At 40.2% G+C, this 25938-nt stretch overlaps 1 protein-coding gene across 3 annotated transcripts in view; it reads right to left on the bottom strand.

Annotated features, from left to right (window-relative positions):
* The window catches only part of LOC117531387 (transmembrane protein 150A-like), a 59005-nt gene that overhangs the window by 1479 nt on the left and 31588 nt on the right, over positions 1-25938 (bottom strand). For all 3 annotated transcript variants that reach the window (XM_034194478.1, XM_034194477.1, XM_034194476.1), the window contains 2 exons: positions 18961-19088; positions 197-374 (listed from right to left, as the gene is read on the bottom strand). In XM_034194478.1, the coding sequence (XP_034050369.1) occupies positions 197-374; positions 18961-19088 (306 nt within the window). The remainder of the gene's footprint in view (positions 1-196; positions 375-18960; positions 19089-25938) is intronic.

Raw genomic sequence — 25938 nt, 5'->3', positions numbered from 1 at the left:
CCAACGAGATGCCCAGATTTCATCTGGCTATAACACAGAGATGGTTACGCTGGAGAAGTGGGGACGGATCGGTTGTGTGCCTGAGTGGTCACTACACAGGGCCAAATACAGCCCCATAGTCTGGTGAATACCAGGATGTGCAGCACCCATTCATGCTCCCAGACCTGACACACCTGACATGCTGTTGGAAGGATACTAAGCACTAGGGTGATGAGTGCCAGCAGGGCCATAGCCAGTCGAAAATGTCCGATCCGATACTCTTCCTGGGTCTTGGCCAGTTTGTAGGTGAGAGCCGACTGCATGCACACAAACAGCATGCTGGTTGGGAAAGCCACTCCAGCTCCAACATAGTGAAGAACTTTGGCATAATCCACCTGAGACGGAAACAAACACATTTATAAAATATCAATTAGTGCAATTAGAAATTAATATTCAAATCCTCAACCCCGTAAATAGTCATTTTTCTTGATGGGATTCTGTTACTTTTCGTGGCACCTCAAGACTGATGAAAACACATAAGACACATGCATATGGTCTTCCTGACCGAACAACGACACACAAAGTCATCTAATAAAGAATTTCACAGGACAGGATGATCTGCACCAGAAAAACCCATGATGAGATCTGCAACAACTGTAATAATCCCAAATTGCAAAGGCAACAAGAACAATTCTATTTTTATCTCTCCCAATGAAGGACAGAGGACTATGTTGGCTTTAACTCCAGAGCTAATAACACGATTAATTGTGTAGATTACCTGACAGTGTATATGTGCACAGAGAAGGCTGTTCTCTTAAAATTGTCTCCATTTTCTTAACTACAGTTCCTTGCAAAACCCCATTGTGCCTTCATTAATGGTATGTGTCCACCAAGTGGTGATATTGTTCCATTTCAAGAACCTTAAGTACAGGCTTGTGTGGACACCACCAATGATGACCAACCTGTTCCTTATATTAGAAGATAACATTCAACTGTAGTGCAGTCAATCATTCTTACATCTGCCATTTGTTTAACAGGCAGATTTCAGAGCTGTGCTCTGCTGGGCAGTTGCCACTGGGCACTACAAAATTTTGCATAGGAGAATAGGTTTATGGTTTTCAAAGTGTCTGGGAGTATAAGATTGGGTCAGGTCAGGTTGAAGAGCATGTGCTGGTGTCATGTGTTGCCCCATCCATCACACTATGGAGGTGCTTTGGGTTGTTGATGGCCCGAGCCATCTCCACCTCTTAAATGTAGCCATCTACCTGCCAAAGCTAGGTGGAGTATGGGGGCCCTTTGGCCTTTTCCAGCTGCTGGAGTCCTCAACACTAAATCACCTGTGTGCTGGATTGTTCCCAGAGAAATGCACTACATGGTCATAATGTTGTAGCTGAGGTTCCGTCACAATGCAAGTGGTACTACTTGTCTGAGACTCTCAAAGTAAGCATTCATTTAACATAAAGTTACTCTAGTAGTACCCAAGGACCCTCAGCAGAGAATCATTACCAAAGATGTCCAACGACCGGTTCACATCCAAGTCTCACAATCATACAGGAAGACAAGAAGTGCTAGGAACCTAAAGACTTGGACCTTTGTTGTCCTGCAAAGGCATCTACATTGCTAAACACCTCTGTCCAGTGACCTCATGATGCCATGAGCCAAGAGACAGTGATAGACTGACCAGTTTATTGCTGCCATTCATTTTCAATCAGAGTGGGTGTTTCACTATGCTGCCAACTGGGCGGAGCCAAAATAGACAAGGTCTACTTTTCTCTTACATTTTGTAAAAGTGAGCAAGAAATAAGCATTTTTAAATGTAAAAAAGTTTTTGTAACCAGATAATACCACTGAAGTGATTTACAAGACATCTCACAGACATTAGCAAGCTAACCCGATAAAGGAGCATCACAGAGACACACGTTTATTGAAACAAATCAAACAAACTTTGATTCCGTCCAGCATCAAGGAAAAACTCACAGCAACTGTTTAGGATTTGTCATTTATAATCTAATATTTTGCACAGTCACGTCAAGGAACCATGGAACCAATAACGGGCAACTGTTTTTCACCCTGTTTTGTAGCTAATCCAACCATCAGATAAGACCTTTCCAGGTGTCTCTTGATCTGTCTTGAGACATTGTCCCCCATATGATTCCACAATTAGCTTTTTCCACTGAATGCAGTTGAATCCAATATTTTCTCTGTCTTTCAGTATTCAACACTCGCTGAGCAAATGTGGTGAAAGGATCGGGCACGCTTACACACTACATCACTCCTGCCATGTTTACAAACCGTGGCAAACACGAAGGTCTGTTACGTAAAAGGGAGGCACCAAAGCACTGCATTGATGGAGGAGGAAGGCACTGTGTCTAATCAACAAGACGAGAAGGACCGGTGTTAGTAAATGGCCCAGTAAAGTTGCAGGTCAAAATGCAGCTTCAGACACGTGTACAGGAAGAGTTCCAGCTGACCTTTGACATGCTGCATGTTCTGTCCCCACTGTCTCAATGCATGAAACTCCTCATGTCAAGGAATAGCTGATTAGATTTTGAGAACATTAGTATATTGAGTGAATACTTTCAGAATGTCTCCCATTGATGTCCATGTTATTTGTATTGTGGTGAAACAGTGCACCTGTCTGCCCTTTGACCCGGCTAAGCAGAGATAAAAAGAAGGGGTGCTGGACTTGGGCAGAGGTATATGCTTTCTGAGTATCCTGTAGTTTTTATATAAGTCTTCCCAGCATGCCTTAGGCGTCACCTTGTGTAGTAAATTACTGATTCTTTAGCTGTGTTTTTTGATCTACCCATGTTTAGTTAACACACAGAGCTCTATGTTCTACCAGGTGCAAAGTAGCGCACAATGTGGTGCAAATGGAAGTTTCCACTTGTGCCGATCTCTACCCCCCAAGCACGTAGTGGTCCAAAAATGCAGTGTGGGCAGGCACAGTGGTATCGTATGCCAGTAATAAGACCAACAAAGTCCAAGGCCTAGTCAAGCGCGATGTATTTGTGCTATATACAGTAGTGTTCAGAATAATAGTAGTGCTATGTGACTAAAAAGATTAATCCAGGTTTTGAGTATATTTCTTATTGTTACATGGGAAACAAGGTACCACTAGATTCAGTAGATTCTCACAAATCCAACAAGACCAAGCATTCATGATATGCACACTCTTAAGGCTATGAAATTGGGCTATTAGTAAAAAAAAAAGTAGAAAAGGGGGTGTTCACAATAATAGTAGTCTGGCATTCAGTCAGTGAGTTCGTCAATTTTGTGGAACAAACAGGTGTGAATCAGGTGTCCCCTATGTAAGGATGAAGCCAGTACCTGTTCAACATGCTTTTCTCTTTGAAAGCCTGAGGAAAATGGGACGTTCAAGAAATTGTTCAAAAGAACAGCGTAGTTTGATTAAAAAGTTGATTGGAAAAAACTGAAATTTTTTTTAATAACATTTACATTTACCCTGATGGACTACCCTGCAGTGGGGAATAAGTTTCATTACACTAGAAGTCTTTCAGAAAGCGCTGTAACTAGGTTTAAGGATATGATTCCTTCTTTATGTTCTCTAATGTCATATACCAACACAGACCAGAGTAGCTACCTAAACTCTGTAAGGGAGTTAGAGTATCTCGTCAATAGTTTTACATCCTCTTTGAAGACAACTTTGGATGCTGTAGCTCCTCTGAAAAAGAGAGCTTTAAATCAGAAGTGTCTGACTCCGTGGTATAACTCACAAACTCGTAGCTTAAAGCAGATAACCCGTAAGTTGGAGAGGAAATGGCGTCTCACTAATTTAGAAGATCTTCACTTAGCCTGGAAAAAGAGTTTGTTGCTCTATAAAAAAGCCCTCCGTAAAGCTAGGACATCTTTCTACTCATCACTAATTGAAGAAAATAAGAATAACCCCAGGTTTCTTTTCAGCACTGTAGCCAGGCTGACAAAGAGTCAGAGCTCTATTGAGCTGAGTATTCCATTAACTTTAACTAGTAATGACTTCATGACTTTCTTTGCTAACAAAATTTTGATTATTAGAGAAAAAATTACTCATAAACATCCCAAAGATGTATCGTTATCTTTGGCTGCTTTCAGTGATGCCGGTATTTGGTTAGACTCTTTCTCTCTGATTGTTCTGTCTGAGTTATTTTCATTAGTTACTTCATCCAAACCATCAACATGTTTATTAGACCCCATTCCTGCCAGGCTGCTCAAGGAAGTCCTACCATTATTTAATGCTTCGATCTTAAATATGATCAATCTATCTTTGTTAGTTGGTTATGTACCACAGGCCTTTAAGGTGGCAGTAATTAAACCATTACTTAAAAAGCCATCACTTGACCCAGCTATCTTAGCTAATTATAGGCCAATCTCCAACCTTCCTTTTCTCTCAAAGATTCTTGAGAGGGTAGTTGTAAAACAGCTAACTGATCACCTGCAGAGGAATGGTCTATTTGAAGAGTTTCAGTCAGGTTTTAGAATTCATCATAGTACAGAAACAGCATTAGTGAAGGTTACAAATGATCTTCTTATGGCTTCGGACAGTGGACTTATCTCTGTGCTTGTTCTGTTGGACCTCAGTGCTGCTTTTGATACTGTTGACCATAAAATTTTATTACAGAGATTAGAGCATGTCATAGGTATTAAAGGCACTGCGCTGCGGTGGTTTGAATCATATTTGTCTAATAGATTACAGTTTGTTCATGTAAATGGGGAATCTTCTTCACAGACTAAAGTTAATTATGGAGTTCCACAAGGTTCTGTGCTAGGACCAATTTTATTCACTTTATACATGCTTCCCTTAGGCAGTATTATTAGACGGTATTGCTTAAATTTTCATTGTTACGCAGATGATACCCAGCTTTATCTATCCATGAAGCCAGAGGATACACACCAATTAGCTAAACTGCAGGATTGTCTTACAGACATAAAGACATGGATGACCTCTAATTTCCTGCTTTTAAACTCAGATAAAACTGAAGTTATTGTACTTGGCCCCACAAATCTTAGAAGCATGGTGTCTAACCAGATCGTTACTCTGGATGGCATTTCCCTGATCTCTAGTAATACTGTGAGAAATCTTGGAGTCATTTTTGATCAGGATATGTCATTCAAAGCGCATATTAAACAAATATGTAGGACTGCCTTTTTGCATTTACGCAATATCTCTAAAATCAGAAAGGTCTTGTCTCAGAGTGATGCTGAAAAACTAATTCATGCATTTATTTCCTCTAGGCTGGACTATTGTAATTCATTATTATCAGGTTGTCCTAAAAGTTCCCTAAAAAGCCTTCAGTTGGTTCAGAATGCTGCAGCTAGAGTACTGACGGGGACTAGCAGGAGAGAGCATCTCTCACCCGTGTTGGCCTCTCTTCATTGGCTTCCTGTTAATTCTAGAATAGAATTTAAAATTCTTCTTCTTACTTATAAGGTTTTGAATAATCAGGTCCCATCTTATCTTAGGGACCTCGTAGTACCATATTACCCCATTAGAGCGCTTCGCTCTCAGACTGCGGGCTTACTTGTAGTTCCTAGGGTTTGTAAGAGTAGAATGGGAGGCAGAGCCTTCAGCTTTCAGGCTCCTCTCCTGTGGAACCAGCTCCCAATTCAGATCAGGGAGACAGATACCCTCTCTACTTTTAAGATTAGGCTTAAAACTTTCCTTTTCGCTAAGGCTTATAGTTAGGGCTGGATCGGGTGACCTTGGACCATCCCTTGGTTATGCTGCTTTAGATGTAGATTGTGGGGGGGTTCCCATGATGCACTGTTTCTTTCTCTTTTTGCTCCGTATGCATCACTCTGCATTTAATCATTAGTGATCGATCTCTGCCCCCCTTCACGGCATGTCTTTTTCCTGGTTTTTTCCCTCAGCCCCAACCAGTCTCAGCAGAAGACTGCCCCTCCCTGAGCCTGGTTCTGCTGGAGGTTTCTTCCTGTTAAAAGGGAGTTTTTCCTTCCCACTGTGGCCAAGTGCTTGCTCATAGGGGGTCGTTTTGACCGTTGGGGTTTTTCATAATTATTGTATGGCCTTGCCTTACAATATGGAGCGCCTTGGGGCAACTGTTTGTTGTGATTTGGCGCTATATAAGAAAAAAGTTGATTGATTGATGTGAAGAAATCATGAAAAACTGTGGTTATACAACTAAATACTAGTTTAGTGATTCACAGGATTGCAAAAAAAGCAGTTTGAACATAATAGTTTTGAGTTTGTAGCGTCAACAGCAGATGCTACTATTATTGTGAACACCCCCTTTTCTACTTTTTTTTTTTACTAATAGCCCAATTTCATAGCCTTAAGCGTGTGCATATCATGAATGCTTGGTCTTGTTGGATTTGTGAGAATCTACTGGTACCTTGTTTCCAGAGGTGTCAAGTAACGAAGTACAAATACTTCGTTACTGTACTTAAGTACACTTTTTAGGTATCTATACTTTACTCCTTTACTTATTTTTCTGCCTACTTCTGACTTCTACTCATTACATTTTCACACAAGTATCTGTACTTTCTATTCCTTACATTTTTTAAAACAAACAGCCTCGTTACTCTTGGCTTCAGTTTAATGTTTATATATATATATTTCACGTCATGTGCGTCTGTAATCAACATGCTTTGAACCGTGAACCAATCCAAGCAGTGGTTCGCAGATTGAAGCAATGCTTCGACCTATTGCTTCGTTTATTCTTTCTTTCTTTCGCTTAATTTCCCCCGCTAAAACCCTAAAGAGCATACATCTGTGAGTATTATTTACCTTTTCTATATTAAACCGACCTGTTATGGTCTTCTGAAACAGTTGATATATGTATTTTATAACTTAAAAACGGGAGCGACGCTAACGCGTTAGCATGTCTATGGGATTTTCAATGTTAAAAGTTAGCATTAAGCAATTGCAACTGTCATAACGTTCGGGTGCATTTGTTTTCAAATTGTAATATTTCTTAAATTTATTTTTGTTTATATATTAATAATCTAATGATTATTATATACAATTTTAGAGAAAGAGGCAAAAAGAACCTGAATAGAAACACAACAGAAAATATAAAAGCAACTAACAACATACATAAATAAATACATATACATAAATGTTTCCTGTGAACACCTAGTGACTCTTACACCTCCACTTCATCCCTGTCTTATTTAATGACAATTTGTTTCGGTCAAACCATATTTTCAATGTGTTAATTTCTTCAGTGATTTCCTCCAGAACTATCTGCCAAAATAGAAAACTGCTGCATCCTTGTAAGAGCAGAATACTACTGGAATGAATTTGAATAAGGAAAGTTGTTTTTGTTTTTTTTGCTTTTTTTCTTCACTAAATGGATGCTGCACTCACTGCAGTTTATTGTCTGGAATAGTCCCAGATTGCATTTCAGAGCTTCTAGAATTGAAACATTTTCGTGCAGGTGGTGTTGGGGGGTAATTTGGGTTTTGGGTCTTGGGCCACATGTAGAACGAATCAGTTTTTAAATTAAGCTTTCAATTCATATAGTGGCATCTACCTTTTGTTTTTGTTTTTTTAAAGGTTACTTTATACTTTTATACTTTAAGTAGGTTTTGGAGCACATACTTTTTCACTTTTACTTGAGTAAAGAGGTCAAGTTGATACTTCAACTTTTACCAGAGTGTTTTTAAACTGCAGTATCTATACTTCTACTTAAGTAACAAATGTGTGTACTTTTGACACCACTGCTTGTTTCCAGGCTCAGACTGATAATCTGTGATTTTGGGCATTTGCCCGGTGGGCCGCTGCACGTTTAGACGTGCGTGGGCCGGCCCTCCCATATTTATAGAGATTATGGAAATACAGTGTTCTCGAACCGCGCTCTGCTGGTAACACGAGGAAAGTCCGTGATCGGTGAAGCTACAGCATTTAATCGGCGCAGCTGCAGAACCACTTCCTGAATTTGTGTCAAAATAAAAGTTCTGAGTGTTTCATACACGGCGCAGTCTTATTCTAGGTTTCAGTTTTGTTTCCGTTTGATCACACAATGGTGACTTACATCGAGCACAATGACTGACATGACCAACAGCCAATGACAATTGGAGAAGCATACAGGGTGGCCAATCAGATTGCAGGAAGAGCAGGTTGCCACTCCCGCCCCTGTGAATGTATTGAGTCCTCGGCGCCTGGACTTCTCTCTGCTCTTTTACTGATTACAAGGTTGGAATTGTTTCTTTTATCTTAATTAACTGTGCTTTACTTTTGTTAATCTTTAAATGCAACAGCTACGGACTTCAGCTCCTGCTGTGTGAATCTTAGCAGTGTACACATTCTCTCTCTCTCTCTCTCTCTCAGACCGGGCGCCAGAAAAAAAAAAAAAAACATATTAAGGAGGCGATGACTTTATCACAGGGTGCAGGGTCCCCCCCCCCCAAAAAAAAACATGCGCACCGGAGGACACGTGCACTCCTGGAAAGCTCGTGTATTTACGCTACACCGTTGTGTAGACTAAGAGTGAAGAGTTTTGACAGTATTGTTTTTAATTATTATTTGAACGTATAGACGCTCGGTCAAGTGATCTCCTGCATCCCACAGAGCCGGTGTTCTGTCGAGATGAGGTGCGCCAACTTTCGACACTCTGAGCTGTGATGTACCTTCGCATTGTCCAATAGGAACGACGCGTCGGGCCAAAACACGGAAGACTCCTGGCAGAAACCACTGATCTCTACAAAATGGATTGGACCAATCCGATTGGTGCAGAAACCACTGATCTGTACAAAACATTAACGTGTGACAGGACTGCTCATTTATAGAGCAGTTTTCTGAAGAAAAATCTTTGGAAATGTTTTTTGTTGTTGTTACCTCAAAATTTCTGATTACTGTTAAAAAAAAGTTTAGAACACTTGTATTTAAAATAGCTAAATAAATCAATAAATGGTTCTTTAGAAACCTTTCATCTGTAAATTAAAACCACCTGTTATTTCAGATTAGATAATTTCTTGTTTAACATAAGGAACCTCAGACATTTATTTTTAGACAAAATAACATGGAAACTTGTATATTTTTTGAAGTCTGGTAGATTATTTATCTTATTTCAACCAGAAAAACAAACACTAAATAAATACAAATGTTTATTATAAATGCAAAAAGAAATAATTTAACAATGACTGCAGTGTAATTGTAAAGTAGGATTTCTGTGACATAAACCTCATGATGATTTATATATATATATATATATATATATATATATATATATATATATATATATATAGTAATTTAAACTTGTAATTTCGACAAAATATGTAATTGCCTTTAATGTTATCAGGACAGAGTCATTTCTAAAATATGAATTTGAGCACAATAAGTGGAGAGCTTCTACTTGTGCAAATGTCTTTTGACTTTGATTCGTGGACATTTTTAATGATCCGTTCATTTATTGTTAAAATATAAAATGAAACAGCTTTTTTAAAAATAATAAAATAGTTGCTGTTTAAAGAGCCTTTTATTTAGAAGCAGGTGATGTTCTGCTGGATGTTAAATACGTGATATTATTGAATAACTAATATTTTGCTATATTTTCCAGTATTTCTTTTTCTTTTTTCTTTTTTTGATAACTCTAACATCCGAGGGGGCGAGGTTGATGACCTGAGGGGCGTCGCCCCCAAATGCCCCCTCGTGGCCCCGGGTCCGCGTTTTGTACTATGATCAAGGTGAAATGACAGTGAAAGTGTGTGTTTAGGTGTGTGTTCATGGTGTTTAGGTGTATAGTATTTGTTCACTGGGGGTTCGGTATGGACGGGTGGGTGTGCGTATTTGGGGTGGATTCGTCCGGCCAATAGTGGGCTGGTCCAGAGGAAAAATTTGTTCCCAGTCCGACCCTGCTCGTTTCCCATGTAATAATAATAATAATAATAAGAAGAAGAAATATACTCAAAACCTGGATTAATCTTTTTAGTCACATAGCACTACTATTATTCTGAACACTACTGTAAATGGTGCAATATCAGATGCACCTTACATAAGTGGGTACACAACACACATACAGGATGAAATTGAGTTGAAAACAGCCATCAGATTAAATAAAAGTAAACACTGATGGAAGAATACACTGCTTCACCTCAGGGAGCTTCGGTGCCTGCTGTTCGCTGGTGCCCTCTATTGACACAGATCCCTTAACTTACCAAAACACCTCCAACTGGCGTCCGTGTTCTAAATAGCGATGTACATGTAGTGCTTCAGGAAGCTGGCCCACCCCAGCGCTTAACGGGGATCACACACAACAATGACTTATTTCATGTTATGTCTAAACAAGACCACGACCTATTAAAAAGACAAGAGTGAGAGAGCTTCTATAGACAACAAGGTCTGGTGATGTGCCAAATCCATCTCTCACTAACATCTACCTGTTCACACCATCTGCACTGAATGATTGCTCGTGTGCATTTGATTTATACTGACCAGATTATTATGCATTCTGTATCGGCTTAGACATGAATAACTCTCTGAAGAAATGTAACTGCTTCTTATCAGGACAGCACGGCCAAAATTTGAACTTCTCCTGCAATATGAGGGCAGGAACACACCACACGGCCAAGCGCCTTGTTTTCAGGTCTGTACTGCCGCAGAGAAGCTGCCAGACAGTTTCCAAAGAGAACAAACACAACATCAAAAGAAATTTGGCTGGAAAGTCTACAAAGAGCTGAAGAGCCGCCACTGTGCCAATTATTCACCGACCTCAAAGGTCATAAGAAAATATTTAATCTACAGTATTTAGTGACATAATCCCATTACTTAGTTGTATAATCTCATTATTTCTGGTTTTAAATTGAACTCAGGAAGCTTGTGAGCTACAAAGGAAGATTAAAAGACTAAAACAGGGCTACAGTGAGCATTATACTCAAAAATACAGTAAGCATGCACAAAACAACCCATGATGTTAATATATTTAAAGTTTAACTGCAGAGGGGATAAAAATAAGTAACTCTAATCAGAAAAAGTGCTGCCAGTGTTTGGAAAATGATTCAATCTTGACATTTCTGGTCTGGATCATCAATGCTCAGAATGTTTTCGCAAGAAGGTTGATCAATCGGAGCTCACAAGGCTCACGTGCACATACTGAAGTCTGTAGGCTCACAGTGTTCAATATATGGACAACATATGTGAGCCGTGCTGGTAACAGCAAAAATGTATGAGTGAGTGAGCGAGCAAGTGAGTGAGTTAGTACATCCATTCCAGCCAGTTTGTGTACCTATATTGGACTGGTCCCGAGATTGGACCACCACCAATTATCTGTTCCATAAGAAATGAAACATACACTCTTAGGCATAAAACGTTGAATTTAATTGAAAAAGTAAGGTAACTTTTTCTACATAACACTGTCAATTAAGTGCAAAATAACATTGTAGTTGAAATGAATTAAATCAAATGAAACATTATTACTTAAATCCCAATATTGTTTTGCACTTAATTGACAAAGTTATGTGGAAAAAGTTACATTAACTTTATCAATTAAATTCAACATTTTATTTCTTACAGTGTACAAGGCTAATGTGTCATACATAGAAGAATTAAGACATGAGATTTTGTCTGCTCATGTTGAATGATGGCACCAACACCCAAAACGAGCAAAGCATAAGTAGCCTGCAAACTAGAATTAAATAATAGACACTGGTGGTTGGCTCTCACTGCGGTATTGTATCACTTCCTGTTCCGGAGCACAGCGGTGTTTTTCTGTATCTGTTAGCTGTTTAATCTGCGCAGTTAGATTGATCTAGTTATCTAGATTACGATTTGTTTCCCAGTGTAATCTTTACGTGCCTTAACTAAAGCACTCCTTCTGCTGAATCACCTCTAAATTATTTACACATTATTCACTTTGCGTGTTTTTAGGAATCCGCTAGCTTAGCGTAGCTACTAGCTCTTAGCCGATTTAGCATGGCGGCTTCTCCTGTCTCTCCCGCACTTTTCTGCTCTGGGCGTGAAATGTTTAGTTATTCCTCGGCCTCCTTTAGCAGTAATGGTACTTGTAATAAGTGTAGCTTATTCGTAGCTTTGGAGGCCAGGCTGGGCGAATTGGAGACTCGGCTCCGCACCGTGGAAAATTCTACAGCTAGCCAGGCCCCTGTAGTCGGTGCGGACCAAGGTAGCTTAGCCGCCGTTAGTTCCCCCCTGGCAGATCCTGAGCAGCCGGGAAAGCAGGCTGACTGGGTGACTGTGAGGAGGAAGCGTAGCCCTAAACAGAAGCCCCGTGTACACCGCCAACCCGTTCACATCTCTAACCGTTTTTCCCCACTCGACGACACACCCGCCGAGGATCAAACTCTGGTTATTGGCGACTCTGTTTTGAGAAATGTGAAGTTAGCGACACCAGCAACCATAGTCAATTGTCTTCCGGGGGCCAGAGCAGGCGACATTGAAGGAAATTTGAAACTGCTGGTTAAGGCTAAGCGTAAATTTGGTAAGATTGTAATTCACGTCGGCAGTAATGACACCCGGTTACGCCAATCGGAGGTCACTAAAATTAACATTAAATCGGTGTGTAACTTTGCAAAAACAATGTCGGACTCTGTAGTTTTCTCTGGGCCCCTCCCCAATCGGACCGGGAGTGACATGTTTAGCCGCATGTTCTCCTTGAATTGCTGGCTGTCTGAGTGGTGTCCAAAAAATGAGGTGGGCTTCATAGATAATTGGCAAAGCTTCTGGGGAAAACCTGGTCTTGTTAGGAGAGATGGCATCCATCCCACTTTGGATGGAGCAGCTCTCATTTCTAGAAATCTGGCTAATTTTCTTAAATCCTCCAAACCGTGACTATCCAGGGTTGGGACCAGGAAGCAGAGTTGTAGTCTTACACACCTCTCTGCAGCTTCTCTCCCCCTGCCATCCCCTCATTACCCCATCCCCGTAGAGACGGTGCCTGCTCCCAGACTACCAATAACCAGCAAAAATCTATTTAAGCATAAAAATTCAAAAAGAAAAAATAATATAGCACCTTCAACTGCACCACAGACTAAAACAGTTAAATGTGGTCTATTAAACATTAGGTCTCTCTCTTCTAAGTCCCTGTTGGTAAATGATATAATAATTGATCAACATATTGATTTATTCTGCCTAACAGAAACCTGGTTACAGCAGGATGAATATGTTAGTTTAAATGAGTCAACACCCCCGAGTCACACTAACTGTCAGAATGCTCGTAGCACGGGCCGGGGCGGTGGATTAGCAGCAATCTTCCATTCCAGCTTATTAATTAATCAAAAACCCAGACAGAGCTTTAATTCATTTGAAAGCTTGTCTCTTAGTCTTGTCCATCCAAATTGGAAGTCCCAAAAACCAGTTTTATTTGTTATTATCTATCGTCCACCTGGTCGTTACTGTGAGTTTCTCTGTGAATTTTCAGACCTTTTGTCTGACTTAGTGCTTAGCTCAGATAAGATAATTATAGTGGGCGATTTTAACATCCACACAGATGCTGAGAATGACAGCCTCAACACTGCATTTAATCTATTATTAGACTCTATTGGCTTTGCTCAAAAAGTAAATGAGTCCACCCACCACTTTAATCATATCTTAGATCTTGTTCTGACTTATGGTATGGAAATAGAAGACTTAACAGTATTCCCTGAAAACTCCCTTCTGTCTGATCATTTTTTAATAACATTTACATTTACTCTGATGGACTACCCAGCAGTAGGGAATAAGTTTCATTACACTAGAAGTCTTTCAGAAAGCGCTGTAACTAGGTTTAAGGATATGATTCCTTCTTTATGTTCTCTAATGCCATATAACAACACAGTGCAGAGTAGCTACCTAAACTCTGTAAGGGAGATAGAGTATCTCGTCAATAGTTTTACATCCTCATTGAAGACAGCTTTGGATGCTGTAGCTCCTCTGAAAAAGAGAGCTTTAAATCAGAAGTGTCTGACTCCATGGTATAACTCTCAAACTCGTAGCTTAAAGCAGATAACCCGTAAGTTGGAGAGGAAATGGCGTCTCACTAATTTAGAAGATCTTCACTTAGCCTGGAAAAAGAGTCTGTTGCTCTATAAAAAAGCCCTCCGTAAAGCTAGGACATCTTTCTACTCATCACTAATTGAAGAAAATAAGAACAACCCCAGGTTTCTTTTCAGCACTGTAGCCAGGCTGACAAAGAGTCAGAGCTCTATTGAGCTGAGTATTCCATTAACTTTAACTAGTAATGAGTTCATGACTTTCTTTGCTAACAAAATTTTAACTATTAGAGAAAAAATTACTCATAACCATCCCAAAGACGTATCGTTATCTTTGGCTGCTTTCAGTGATGCCGGTATTTGGTTAGACTCTTTCTCTCCGATTGTTCTGTCTGAGTTATTTTCATTAGTTACTTCATCCAAACCATCAACATGTTTATTAGACCCCATTCCTACCAGGCTGCTCAAGGAAGCCCTACCATTATTTAATGCTTCGATCTTAAATATGATCAATCTATCTTTGTTAGTTGGCTATGTACCACAGGCTTTAAGGTGGCAGTAATTAAACCATTACTTAAAAAGCCATCACTTGACCCAGTTATCTTAGCTAATTATAGGCCAATCTCCAACCTTCCTTTTCTCTCAAAAATTCTTGAAAGGGTAGTTGTAAAACAGCTAACTGATCATCTGCAGAGGAATGGTCTATTTGAAGAGTTTCAGTCAGGTTTTAGAATTCATCATAGTACAGAAACAGCATTAGTGAAGGTTACAAATGATCTTCTTATGGCCTCGGACAGTGGACTCATCTCTGTGCTTGTTCTGTTAGATCTCAGTGCTGCTTTTGATACTGTTGACCATAAAATTTTATTACAGAGATTAGAGCATGCCATAGGTATTAAAGGCACTGCGCTGCGGTGGTTTGAATCATATTTGTCTAATAGATTACAATTTGTTCATGTAAATGGGGAATCTTCTTCACAGACTAAAGTTAATTATGGAGTTCCACAAGGTTCTGTGCTAGGACCAATTTTATTCACTTTATATATGCTTCCCTTAGGCAGTATTATTAGACGGTATTGCTTAAATTTTCATTGTTACGCAGATGATACCCAGCTTTATCTATCCATGAAGCCAGACAACACACACCAATTAGCTAAACTGCAGGATTGTCTTACAGACATAAAGACATGGATGACCTCTAATTTCCTGCTTTTAAACTCAGATAAAACTGAAGTTATTGTACTTGGCCCCACAAATCTTAGAAACATGGTGTCTAACCAGATCCTTACTGTGGATGGCATTACCCTGACCTCTAGTAATACTGTGAGAAATCTTGGAGTCATTTTTGATCAGGATATGTCATTCAAAGCGCATATTAAACAAATATGTAGGACTGCTTTTTTGCATTTACGCAATATCTCTAAAATCAGAAAGGTCTTGTCTCAGAGTGATGCTGAAAAACTAATTCATGCATTTATTTCCTCTAGGCTGGACTATTGTAATTCATTATTATCAGGTTGTCCTAAAAGTTCCCTAAAAAGCCTTCAGTTAATTCAAAATGCTGCAGCTAGAGTACTGACGGGGACTAGAAGGAGAGAGCATATCTCACCCATATTGGCCTCTCTTCATTGGCTTCCTGTTAATTCTAGAATAGAATTTAAAATTCTTCTTCTTACTTATAAGGTTTTGAATAATCAGGTCCCATCTTATCTTAGGGACCTCGTAGTACCATATCACCCCAATAGAGCGCTTCGCTCTCAGACTGCAGGCTTACTTGTAGTTCCTAGGGTTTGTAAGAGTAGAATGGGAGGCAGAGCCTTCAGCTTTCAGGCTCCTCTCCTGTGGAACCAGCTCCCAATTCAGATCAGGGAGACAGACACCCTCTCTACTTTTAAGATTAGGCTTAAAACTTTCCTTTTTGCTAAAGCTTATAGTTAGGGCTGGATCAGGTGACCCTGAACCATCCCTTAGTTATGCTGCTATAGACGTAGACTGCTGGGGGGTTCCCATGATGCACTGTTTCTTTCTCTTTTTGCTCTGTATGCACCACTCTGCATTTAATCATTAGTGATCGATCTCTGCTCCCCTCCACAGCATGTCTTTTTCCTGGTTCTCTCCCTCAGCCCCAACCAGTCCCAGCAGAAGACTGCCCCTCCCTGAGCCTGGTTCTGCTGGAGGTTTCTTCCTGTTAAAAGGGAGTTTTTCCTTCCCACTGTAGCCAAGTGCTTGCTCACAGGGGGTCGTTTTGACCGTTGGGGTTTTACATAATTATTGTATGGCCTTGCCTTACAATATAAAGCGCCTTGGGGCAACTGTTTGTTGTGATTTGGCGCTATATAAAAAAAATTGATTGATTGATTGATTGATTGATAGAATGTGTGGCTGGGGATGACAAAATTTTCAGCGGTTCTGCAAATTACTGATAAACTTACAACACTGTTCAGAACATTTCAACACCTTTGCAACACCAGTTTTTTTTTAGTTTGTTTATATTTTCTTTGTTTTTTAAACAGTGTTCCCTAGAATAGAATAGAATAGTCTTTATTGTCATTGTACGGGGGGTACAACAAAACTAGTCGGTATCAAATGAAGACACCATGTCGAAACGTTCCAGTTGATTTGACCCTTCTAGTGTTGAAACAAAAGACAACAAGTGGTTGAACCAGGACCGCAGTGTTACAATTCATAAACAATAAAGCATATTAAAATTCTCTAGATCCAATTAACCTCAGTCTACTTTTGGACTAATTTTGATTTTTCATGTATTTATTTTCTGAATTCTGGGAGGTGTTCTATGCATCAGTTTTTGCTCCCGTCCAAACATTACGGTAAGTAAGAACTCAAATGTCCAGTACAAATTTTATGGATATTTTGTTATGAGTACAGAACTTCAGCTATCTAATCTACATTAATGTCAGTGTGTTTTAATATAAATCACCACAGCATACAACAATCCAGGACAAATGTTTGAAAGTATTTGTGTGGGTGTACATCAGTGTTTGCTTTCTCACTTCCAAATGTGATAAAATATCTCAGTAAATCACAGATTCTGGGGAGCACAGGTTCTAAAGAACGCAAATCTTCCCTGTTTTGAACTCTGCATTCTTTCCTTTAGAAAAAAAAAAAAATAACTGGTACAAGTCAGAGACTTGCACCATTAACTGAAGTACCAAAGTGTTAAACAGAGTCTGCGTGGTCTGCGGTCCGTTTCCAAAGCTGCAGCCACAGTTCATTACTCACAAACCAGAGATACAACTGAGCTTACGGTGTAACACAATGTAAATCATATCGGGGATACTGCAGTATTTAATGTCTTCCTGATTTATAGGAAATATGTAAATATGACATTTATAATAATATTTAAAATTCTGATTTACATCCATTTACATGAAGGTGGCAACACAGACTACACAGTTACAACTTGTTGCATGTAGAAAAAGTATGGCTGTAAGTACTTTTCTTAACATTTTTCACTTTATTTTATTTTCAATTTCAATTTATTTTATATAGCTCCAAATTACAACAAAGTCACCTTAAGGCGTTCACACAAGCAAGGTCCAACCTTACCAACCCCCAGAGCAAGCATACAGACGACAGTGGCAAGGAAAAACTCCCTCCAAGGAAGAAACCTCAAGCAGACCAGCCCAAAGGGGTGACCATTCACTTGGGCCATGCTACCGACACAAATACCAACACAAATTACAAAAACAATTCCTAATAAAATGAATTAAAAGAGTAAAAAGCATAGTAACATCCTATGCCAGATCTACTTGAGGTTTCTCCCCCAAATTATGCACGAGGGTTTTTTTCCATACCACTGTTAACTTGTAGAGCAGCTAGCTGAGTGGATAAGAAGCTGGCCTGCCAATATGTAGACCACGGTTCTAATCCCGCTTAAGATACCTGTCCATGTCCTTGGACGAGACACTTAATCTACATTGACTCAGTCCACCCAACTGCAAATGGATACTGGCCTCGGCTGGGGAAGAGTAACCTGTGTCAGACTGGCATCACATCTACGGGGAGTCAGACTCTCATCTGCTTGATGCTACAGGATCCAGAAATTAGCACCGGCGTTCTGTTGAGATGAGCCGCCCCGCCGATTTGATCTCCCTATAATGCAAATCGACAGTTACGTGTGTCGAGCTCCCCGTCATCTAACGGCAATATTTTGCTTTAAAGACAGAGTGTACATGCAAGTCTTGACTTTTTTAAATTGTGAAACACTTATTACTGTATTTTTATGTAAATACAAAACTTGCGTGGGTTTTCTTCTGTAGTGGAGCTCATCTCAACAGGTGACCGTGTCCCCTTGAGATGAGCTCCAGCGCGCAACTGTGCATGCGCACCTCATCCATCGTGTTGCACTCACCCACCAAAGAAAAATAGAAAAAACATATAAGTTGTGTGATGACATAAAAATACAGTAATGTGTCTTTTCAATTTTAAAAAAGTAAATACTTGCATGTACACACACACACACACACACTCTCTTTTAAGCAGAATGTTTTCGTTAGATGACGGGGAGATCATCTTGACGGGGAGATGCGCATATGCAGTTGTGCGGTAAAGAGAGGTAGATAAACACGGGGGGAGGTGTCAAAGTCCAGGGTAGAGAGAATTGCACATGCGTAGTTGCGTGGTGGATATCGTTTTGATGGGTAGATCATCTCGTTGGGGACACCGGCACCAACATATGTAGGACTGTTAACTACGTGCTTGCTCCAGAGGGTTTGGTAAGGTTGGACCTTATCCGTGTGAAGCACCTTGGGATGACTTGTAATTTGGCGCGATATAAATACATTTAATTATATTATTTTGTGAAAAAGAGGGAATTCTTGGAGAGAATAGCAAAAGTCTCCATTTCTTTCATCAACCAAGAAAAACTGTGTAAAACACTGATAATACTGATATTTATCACATATCAAATTGGAAAATAAAGAGATATTAACATTCAAAGTCAGTGATGAAAAGAAAAATAAGTTTTTCTGTTGTTGTTTTGGTTCTATGTGTGCTGTGAAACCGTGCAAGCCGTTACCATCACCGCTCAAGTCCTGATGCTTTTACACCATCCGACCTGATCAGAAGGTGATTGATTACCTGGAAGTTTCCCACCATGATGAGTCCGGCTGCACAGATCCACCCGGTGGAGAGGCCGGCGGTGTTCAGAAAACAGTTCTGGTGCTTCTCGACCACTTGGGCGTATCGCAGCAGGCCAATCAGTACAACTGGAAGAAGAGAAAGAAACAAATCAATATACGACAAAATGTCCACTCATTTCCCCTTGATGACATCAGAGCAGAATCATGTTCCTTTATGCACATCTTCAAATGGTGTGTTACCACTGTGTGAAATTTAAGGAGGAGTTGCTCTTTTGAGACTCGGTGACAAACAGCTAGACACCCCAAATTTTGGTTTGGTGGTGCCAGTTTGCACCTCATTGTAACAAATGAGAGTGATCGGGGCATGTTTAATTAAGATATAATGTAAAATATACATTAAACAGGGTTTTTAATGTTAAATTTAAATGGCTGCAAAGTCTGTAGTCTGGATCAGATCCAGTGTCGCAGACCAAACGGTCCGCCCCTAAAAAAAAAAAATCAGTCCACCTTTTGCATCAGTGCATGCATCATTTTGGACCACAGCAGCACATCTGAGATAGAGTCTCTTCACTCAAAGCAATCAAATGGATTAATGGGATTATTAACCATCAGATGACAAGGTAAAACCTCTTAAATCATTCTAAAGTCAGTTTTAAGCAGAAACGAGGCAATAATCTGAGAGTCGCTACTGACACTTTGAAATGATGGAGGTGCAGTGAACGCAGCAGCAGCAGCAGCAGCTCATGTAGCTGCGTCACACTGATCACTTCCTCCGTCTTTTATTATGAAATAATGCTGAATTTATGTGGAAATGATTGTTGTACAAAAGCTTCAGATATCTGTCGCTGAGATAGATGATGACTGGAGTTCAGTTTGAAGCAGAAACAAGGTGATAATCTGTGAACCGCGGCTAATGACGTACAGAAATGACACATGCACAGTGAAGGCAGGGCAGACCGATTTTTAGCGGGGACCGTTTGGTTGGCGACACCGGATTAAACTTTAAATAACACTAACGCTGTCAAATATGAAAGAACTTTGATACTTTTTGGCAGAGTTATGACTTTTTGAAATTTTGTTCATTGTTAAAGGATAGGGATTTTTCCAATATTTTTTCTGACTTTGACCTTTGACCTGGAAAATTAAATCAGTTCTTGCCTATCAGAATATGAATCTTCTGTAAAAAAAAAAAAAAAATCCTAACATTATATGAAAAATTGTGGGTTCAAGCCTGTTCACAAACAAACAAACAAACAGGGACGAAGTGAGTCCATTTGAGTTTTTTGTTTAATCAACCCTTTAATTTAGGAGTTTTGTGCATTACTGTATTGCATGTTTGTGTGTTGCTTCCTGACAAAGCCCTATATATAGTTATTATTAAGGAATGCATGATTTTCCAGAGTATATGTTCCAAACTAGTAAGCCGGGCTGCGTCTAAAAAGTTAAAGAACTCCGCTTCATCCTGAATGTCTGTCTACCATCAAATCTTCACAGCAGGTTTCTCCCACATTTCTGCTGACGTGTGCTGTGCATCGCACTGCAAACTGCACATGGTGTGTTGATGTTTGCGTTGCCGGTCCGGCCGTGAGCACAGCGGCCCGTTTTTGATGATTTCTTGTCCACTACGCCCTGAGTTGTTCCCGGGTTATCTGTGAATTTCACCGGCTGCGGCACAGCGAGGGAGCCACTTCCAGATTTTACTGTTCCTCTCATCTCAGCACACGCCACACCTTCCAGTTAAACAAACTCCTCAGCAAATCTAAACGAAGCATTGTTTATGAGAGGGGATTAAAAAAAAAAGAAAAGAAAATGAAGAACACGTTTGATGTCAAGGAAATTTCAGAAGCGAGCGCTTGCGTAACTCAACACGTTAGTTTAAACTAAATGGTGTTGCTTTTCACAGTTTGACCCCTGACCTTTGACCTCAGGGAATTACTGCACGATCTCACAGGAGCTGATTACATCACTCCCTCATATAGATATTAAACCTCTCTTGGCTCGGAGAAGCCGTGGTGGCACAGTGAGCGCCACTGTGACGGAAGACACAGCACACTGCAGAGACACGTTCATGGCCACAAATGAATCTTCCTGAATTCCAACATTTTCCCTGAAACATTTTACAAAAGGCATTCCGCGATGAGCCATTCTATGCTGTCAGATAATGAAGGAAGGAGAAATTAGTTATATGTCCAATTAGCTTGTTATGTCCAGTTAACTTTTTAAATAATTCATTTATTAATTAATTTTTTACTGCTTATCCAGGTCTGGGTCGCAGCATACCACACAAGTCCTATAACTCTTCCCGGGTGATCCCAAGGCATTCCCAAGCCAACTGGGAAATATAATACTTCCAGCATGTTTTGGGTCTTCCTCGGGGCCTCCTCCTAGTTGGGGGCGTCCTCACCAGATGAGCCTTACCTTTCCGATACGAAGAAGCAGTGGCTCTACTCAGAGTCCATCCCAGACAGTGGAGCTTCTCACTCTGTCCAGGAGTGTAAGCCAAGATACCCGACGGAGGAATCTCATTTCCGCAGCTTGTATCCGCGACCTTATTCTTTTGGTCATTACTCAAAGTTCATGTCCATGGGTGAGGATAGGAATGTAAATTAACTGCCTCAACTTCTGCCTCAGCACCTTCTTTAGTGCAGCAGATAAGAGAATATTTAGAGCGGAATCCTGCAAATGGTGATACAAGTGTAGCGGGATGAAGGTCCCGGGTCCTGATTTAAAAGACGTTCCCACTAGCTTGACTAATGGGGAATTCCCCATTGGCTGACCTGGTAGAGGAACGGTCTTTAGTGTGAGCCATCCATGGTTCGATCCCACCACCGTCCCGGCCACAAAGGTTTTACGGTCACAACTGGCATTGTTGGCAGGATGTGGGTAGTAACAGAACATGCTTAAAATGCACTTGTGACTTTGGGACAAAGTCAGAAATGGTGGGGAGATATGTAGCGGGATGACGGTCCCGGGTCTTGATTGAAAAGACGTTCCCGCTAGCTTGGCTAACAGGGAATTCCCCTTTGGCTGACCTGGTAAAGGAACGGTCTTTAGTGCGAGCCATCCAGGGTTCAGTCCCACCGCAGTCGCGGCCACAAAGGTTCTACGGTCACACAAGCATCAAATTTGGCACAAATACTCCTTAGACATTACTCTTTTGAAATAACCCAATAATAACAAAAAGTGACTCAAATTATTAGTTGAGTTAATAGGGTTTTAAAAAGGAATAGTTTGGACTATGTGTCATGTTTAATTATCATGTTACGGGTTGACATATGTGACGTGTCATGAATCCAGTGGACGTTGGGCTTGTTTGATCTTTACTTTGGAGACCAAGCATTCAACACTGTCAAAACAGTTCCATTTATTCATCCTGTTAGCTGAAACCAATAATTTTCATCACTTTTTTACAACAATTGGGGTAACTTTAACTTTTGACCCCTGTACAAACTGAAACTTACCTTTGTCACCATTCTTGCTGTTTTTACCCCATAACATTTAGTCACAGATACTCCAAACTATACCTTTTTGGAATTGTTATGATCAGACAAATAATGTGATATAGTTTTCAATATGATTAGAGCATCTTTTAATTTTGACCCCTGTGTAATTATTCAATTGACCCCTACCTGGCTGCCTATTGAAAATTCAGGTGGCTAATCAGTTATTTCAAAAGAGCAATGTCTGAGTATTTGTGCTGGATTTGATGCTTATATCACCATTTGCAGGATTGTTTCAGTTATCTGCTGCACTTCTTCACCACAATGTTCCGGTACAGCATCCGTAACTTCATATTTAGTTCCAAATTCAGTTCGTTTTAGATTAATAATGACAAGAGGGGGCATCTTCATTTACTGAAGCAGCCAGCACACTATAAAATCGAACATGTTGCCCAACTCAAAAAACATGTGAAAGTGCTGCCTTAAAACGCTAAGTTAAGTGAAAATAAAAAGCTTTTTTTTCTTTGACCATGACTTTATGTTAATATAAAGTCAATGATGCCTCACACACACACACACACTGCTCACCAGGGGCAAAGTGGGGATTACGGATCTGACTCAAGTTTGGGAACCAAGGATCCTCTTGTCACAAGCCCATCGCTCTAAACTTCAGGCTACCACCTAGTAGACCAGTGTCGACCTTAATATTTTCTAGTATATTCTGCTCATTCATAGTAACCCGTTAACTAATTTAGTGATTAGCATGAATGCCAATACTTTAGTGAACCTTTAGTGATCTTGTGGTCTTTGGTGTCCGTGATGAGATTAGATATCTTGGACACCATATAAATGAAGAATTGACAAATGATGGGTAATTTATATTTTGGCATAAAGACTAAAAACATCATTTTGCAGTTGTCAAACATAACATTTAGCACTGCACAGTTTTGATTGACAGCTGTGGAGGCGCTGAAGGCCTTAATGTGCGTATGTAGGTGTTTTGCTATTCATTATGTGTGTTGACTTGCTTTTTTAAATCTGGACTTAGAGTCCATAATAAAGTTGTAACTGAATTGAAATTCATAAATGTGACCAGAGTCCTGCAAGCAGATACTGCTGGGACTGGAGCCCAATGGGCTTTCTTGTCTTTATCAAGGACATTTTGACATACAGAAGTAATCAGGGACTGATTACCTACTTTCTACTCTTAGAACAACAAACTATACCAATTTCATAACTGCAACAAACCCATGCTGTTTTGTGTTTTCTGTTTGATTTCAATGTACGGACCATCTGAAATCAGTAAGTGTGTGTCAGCTGGTGGAGCAGGACACAAAAAGAACAGTGTATATTTTTCATCAAATATCATTTGATGGGTAAATCCTTTGAGTTCACTAAACTTAAACATTCTGTGATAACCAGCTGCCTCAAAAGTTTTCAGTTGGACTAATTTATCAGGTTTTAAAGCAAAGGTTTGTAGAAGAATTTTTAGGTCCATATTTGAACTGTGATGAACTATCAAGTGTCCTGATCCGAACTGTATGTCCTCTGGTTGAACTAGCAGGTGTTCAACCCAAAAAAAGGGCTCTATTAGTCATTCAGTCTGTCAGGGGCTTTCCAAGGCCTTTTAGGTGCTTTCCCGCAGGCCACGTGCAGGGGCCTCAGGCCAGCTGCACGTGTGGCTGAGGCCACGTGCGGGGGGGGGCCTCAGACCATTGAAATAATGGGCTAACACCTGCTTAGGGTTCACTAGAGGACGCTTCCAATAGAAAACCATGTCTTGGGAATGAAATAAATAAAAAAGTCGAAGGAGGAGCGATGCCCGCGGGTCTCCAATAAATAGACGAGCGCGGTTGTCATATTCAGTCTCTCTAGAGGACTCAGTTTGTCTAAGCTCTGTGTTGAAGGCTTAAATAAACTTAAAAACTCTGTGCATTTTATCTTGCTTAAGGCTGAATTATTCTAAAGTGTTGTGTCCTTTTCTAGCATATCACTTGCAATTAGTTTGTGTTATCTAAAAGAAGACATCCCGAGAAGACTAAAGACGAGCCGCGACAGAACTTGGCGAGCCAGCCAGGAGGGTCCAGGGGCATTCCGGCAGCCTGGGGCAGTCCAGCTCATCCCTCCAGACCGTAATAACAGTGATCACGACTAAAAGGTAAGCAGAAACCTTTTATAACTTCTGCACGATCTGGAGGAGTGAGTCGGGATTTCCGCCCAAGTTGACAGGTGATATTTTTAATTGCCTCTTACCCAAAAGAACCTGGACTAAGAAAATTGATAAGAGACTAAAAAAAGATAAGATTGAAAATTATCAGGCCTTGTAGATAAAATGCTCAGAAGGTGTGTGTGTTCCCGGGAAAAAGAATGTCTGTGTGAGTGAAAGGTCAGGAATGTTCATGAACTCTGGTGCGGAAAAGAATGCGTGGAGAATTAACCTGGATGCTTGGGGAATAATTGGTGTTGAAATTTGTTACTAACGTGCCGGCTGATAGCATGCGCTGTAGGGGTTAATTTAGGGGAGTATACTGACAAATAGATACAAGGTAATACAAGGTTATTTAAAGAGTTTAACAGAGACTGAAGTGAAATAAGTGAGAAAAAGAGTTTAACAGAGAATACGTGCAGAGGAAGCACAAGATAAGCGCCTGAGGGGGCGCAGTAGAAATATCGTACGTGATAAAGAGATTTAAAAGTGCAAAGTAGCACAGCTGACAGTAAGTAAAAGAGCTCAATAAAGGACGTCATTTTTTAAGAAGAGAGAAAAACTATAAAAAAAAAAAATAAAATGAATGAAGAGTTAGTGCAGAATACATGAGAATTAATGAAGCAGAAAATAGTGCAGTAAGGCACCAGATACACGCTTGTGGGGCGTGGGAGAAGAATAAGTAATTAAGTACACAGTAATATGAGTTTTTTATAAGAAAAGAAAAAGAGAGTATTTTCAGTGCAAAGGCACATTAAGCTCACGAGGAGCTCAGTAAGTGAAAAAAAAAAAAGGTAGAAGAAAGTGCAGAAAGGCACAGGATACGCATGCGAGGCGCGGTAAGGCGTAGAAATAAATGAAATATTGTATGCTCAGAAAGGAGCTGGTGAAAAATAATATATTAAGCACAGGATACGCACGCGAGGCGCGGTAAGGCATAGAAGTAAATGAAATATTGTACGCTCAAAGAGGGCTTGTAAAAAAGTAATATACACTCAACAAAAATATAAACGCAACACTTTTGGTTTTGCTCCCATTTTGTATGAGATGAACTCAAAGATCTAAAACTTTTTGCACATACACAATATCACCATTTCCCTCAAATATTGTTCACAAACCAGTCTAAATCTGTGATAGTGAGCACTTCTCCTTTGCTGAGATAATCCATCCCACCTCACAGGTGTGCCATACCAAGATGCTGATTAGACACCATTATTAGTGCACAGGTGTGCCTTAGACTGTCCACAATAAAAGGCCACTCTGAAAGGTGCAGTTTTGTTTAATTGGGGGGGGGGGGGGGTCAGTATCTGGTGTGACCACCATTTGCCTC

This window comes from Thalassophryne amazonica, chromosome 18 (genome assembly GCF_902500255.1).
Source record: "Thalassophryne amazonica chromosome 18, fThaAma1.1, whole genome shotgun sequence".
Lineage (NCBI taxonomy): Eukaryota > Metazoa > Chordata > Actinopteri > Batrachoidiformes > Batrachoididae > Thalassophryne > Thalassophryne amazonica.
Note: the sequence above shows the minus strand (reverse complement) of the source record. Positions and strands in the feature narration are given on the sequence as shown.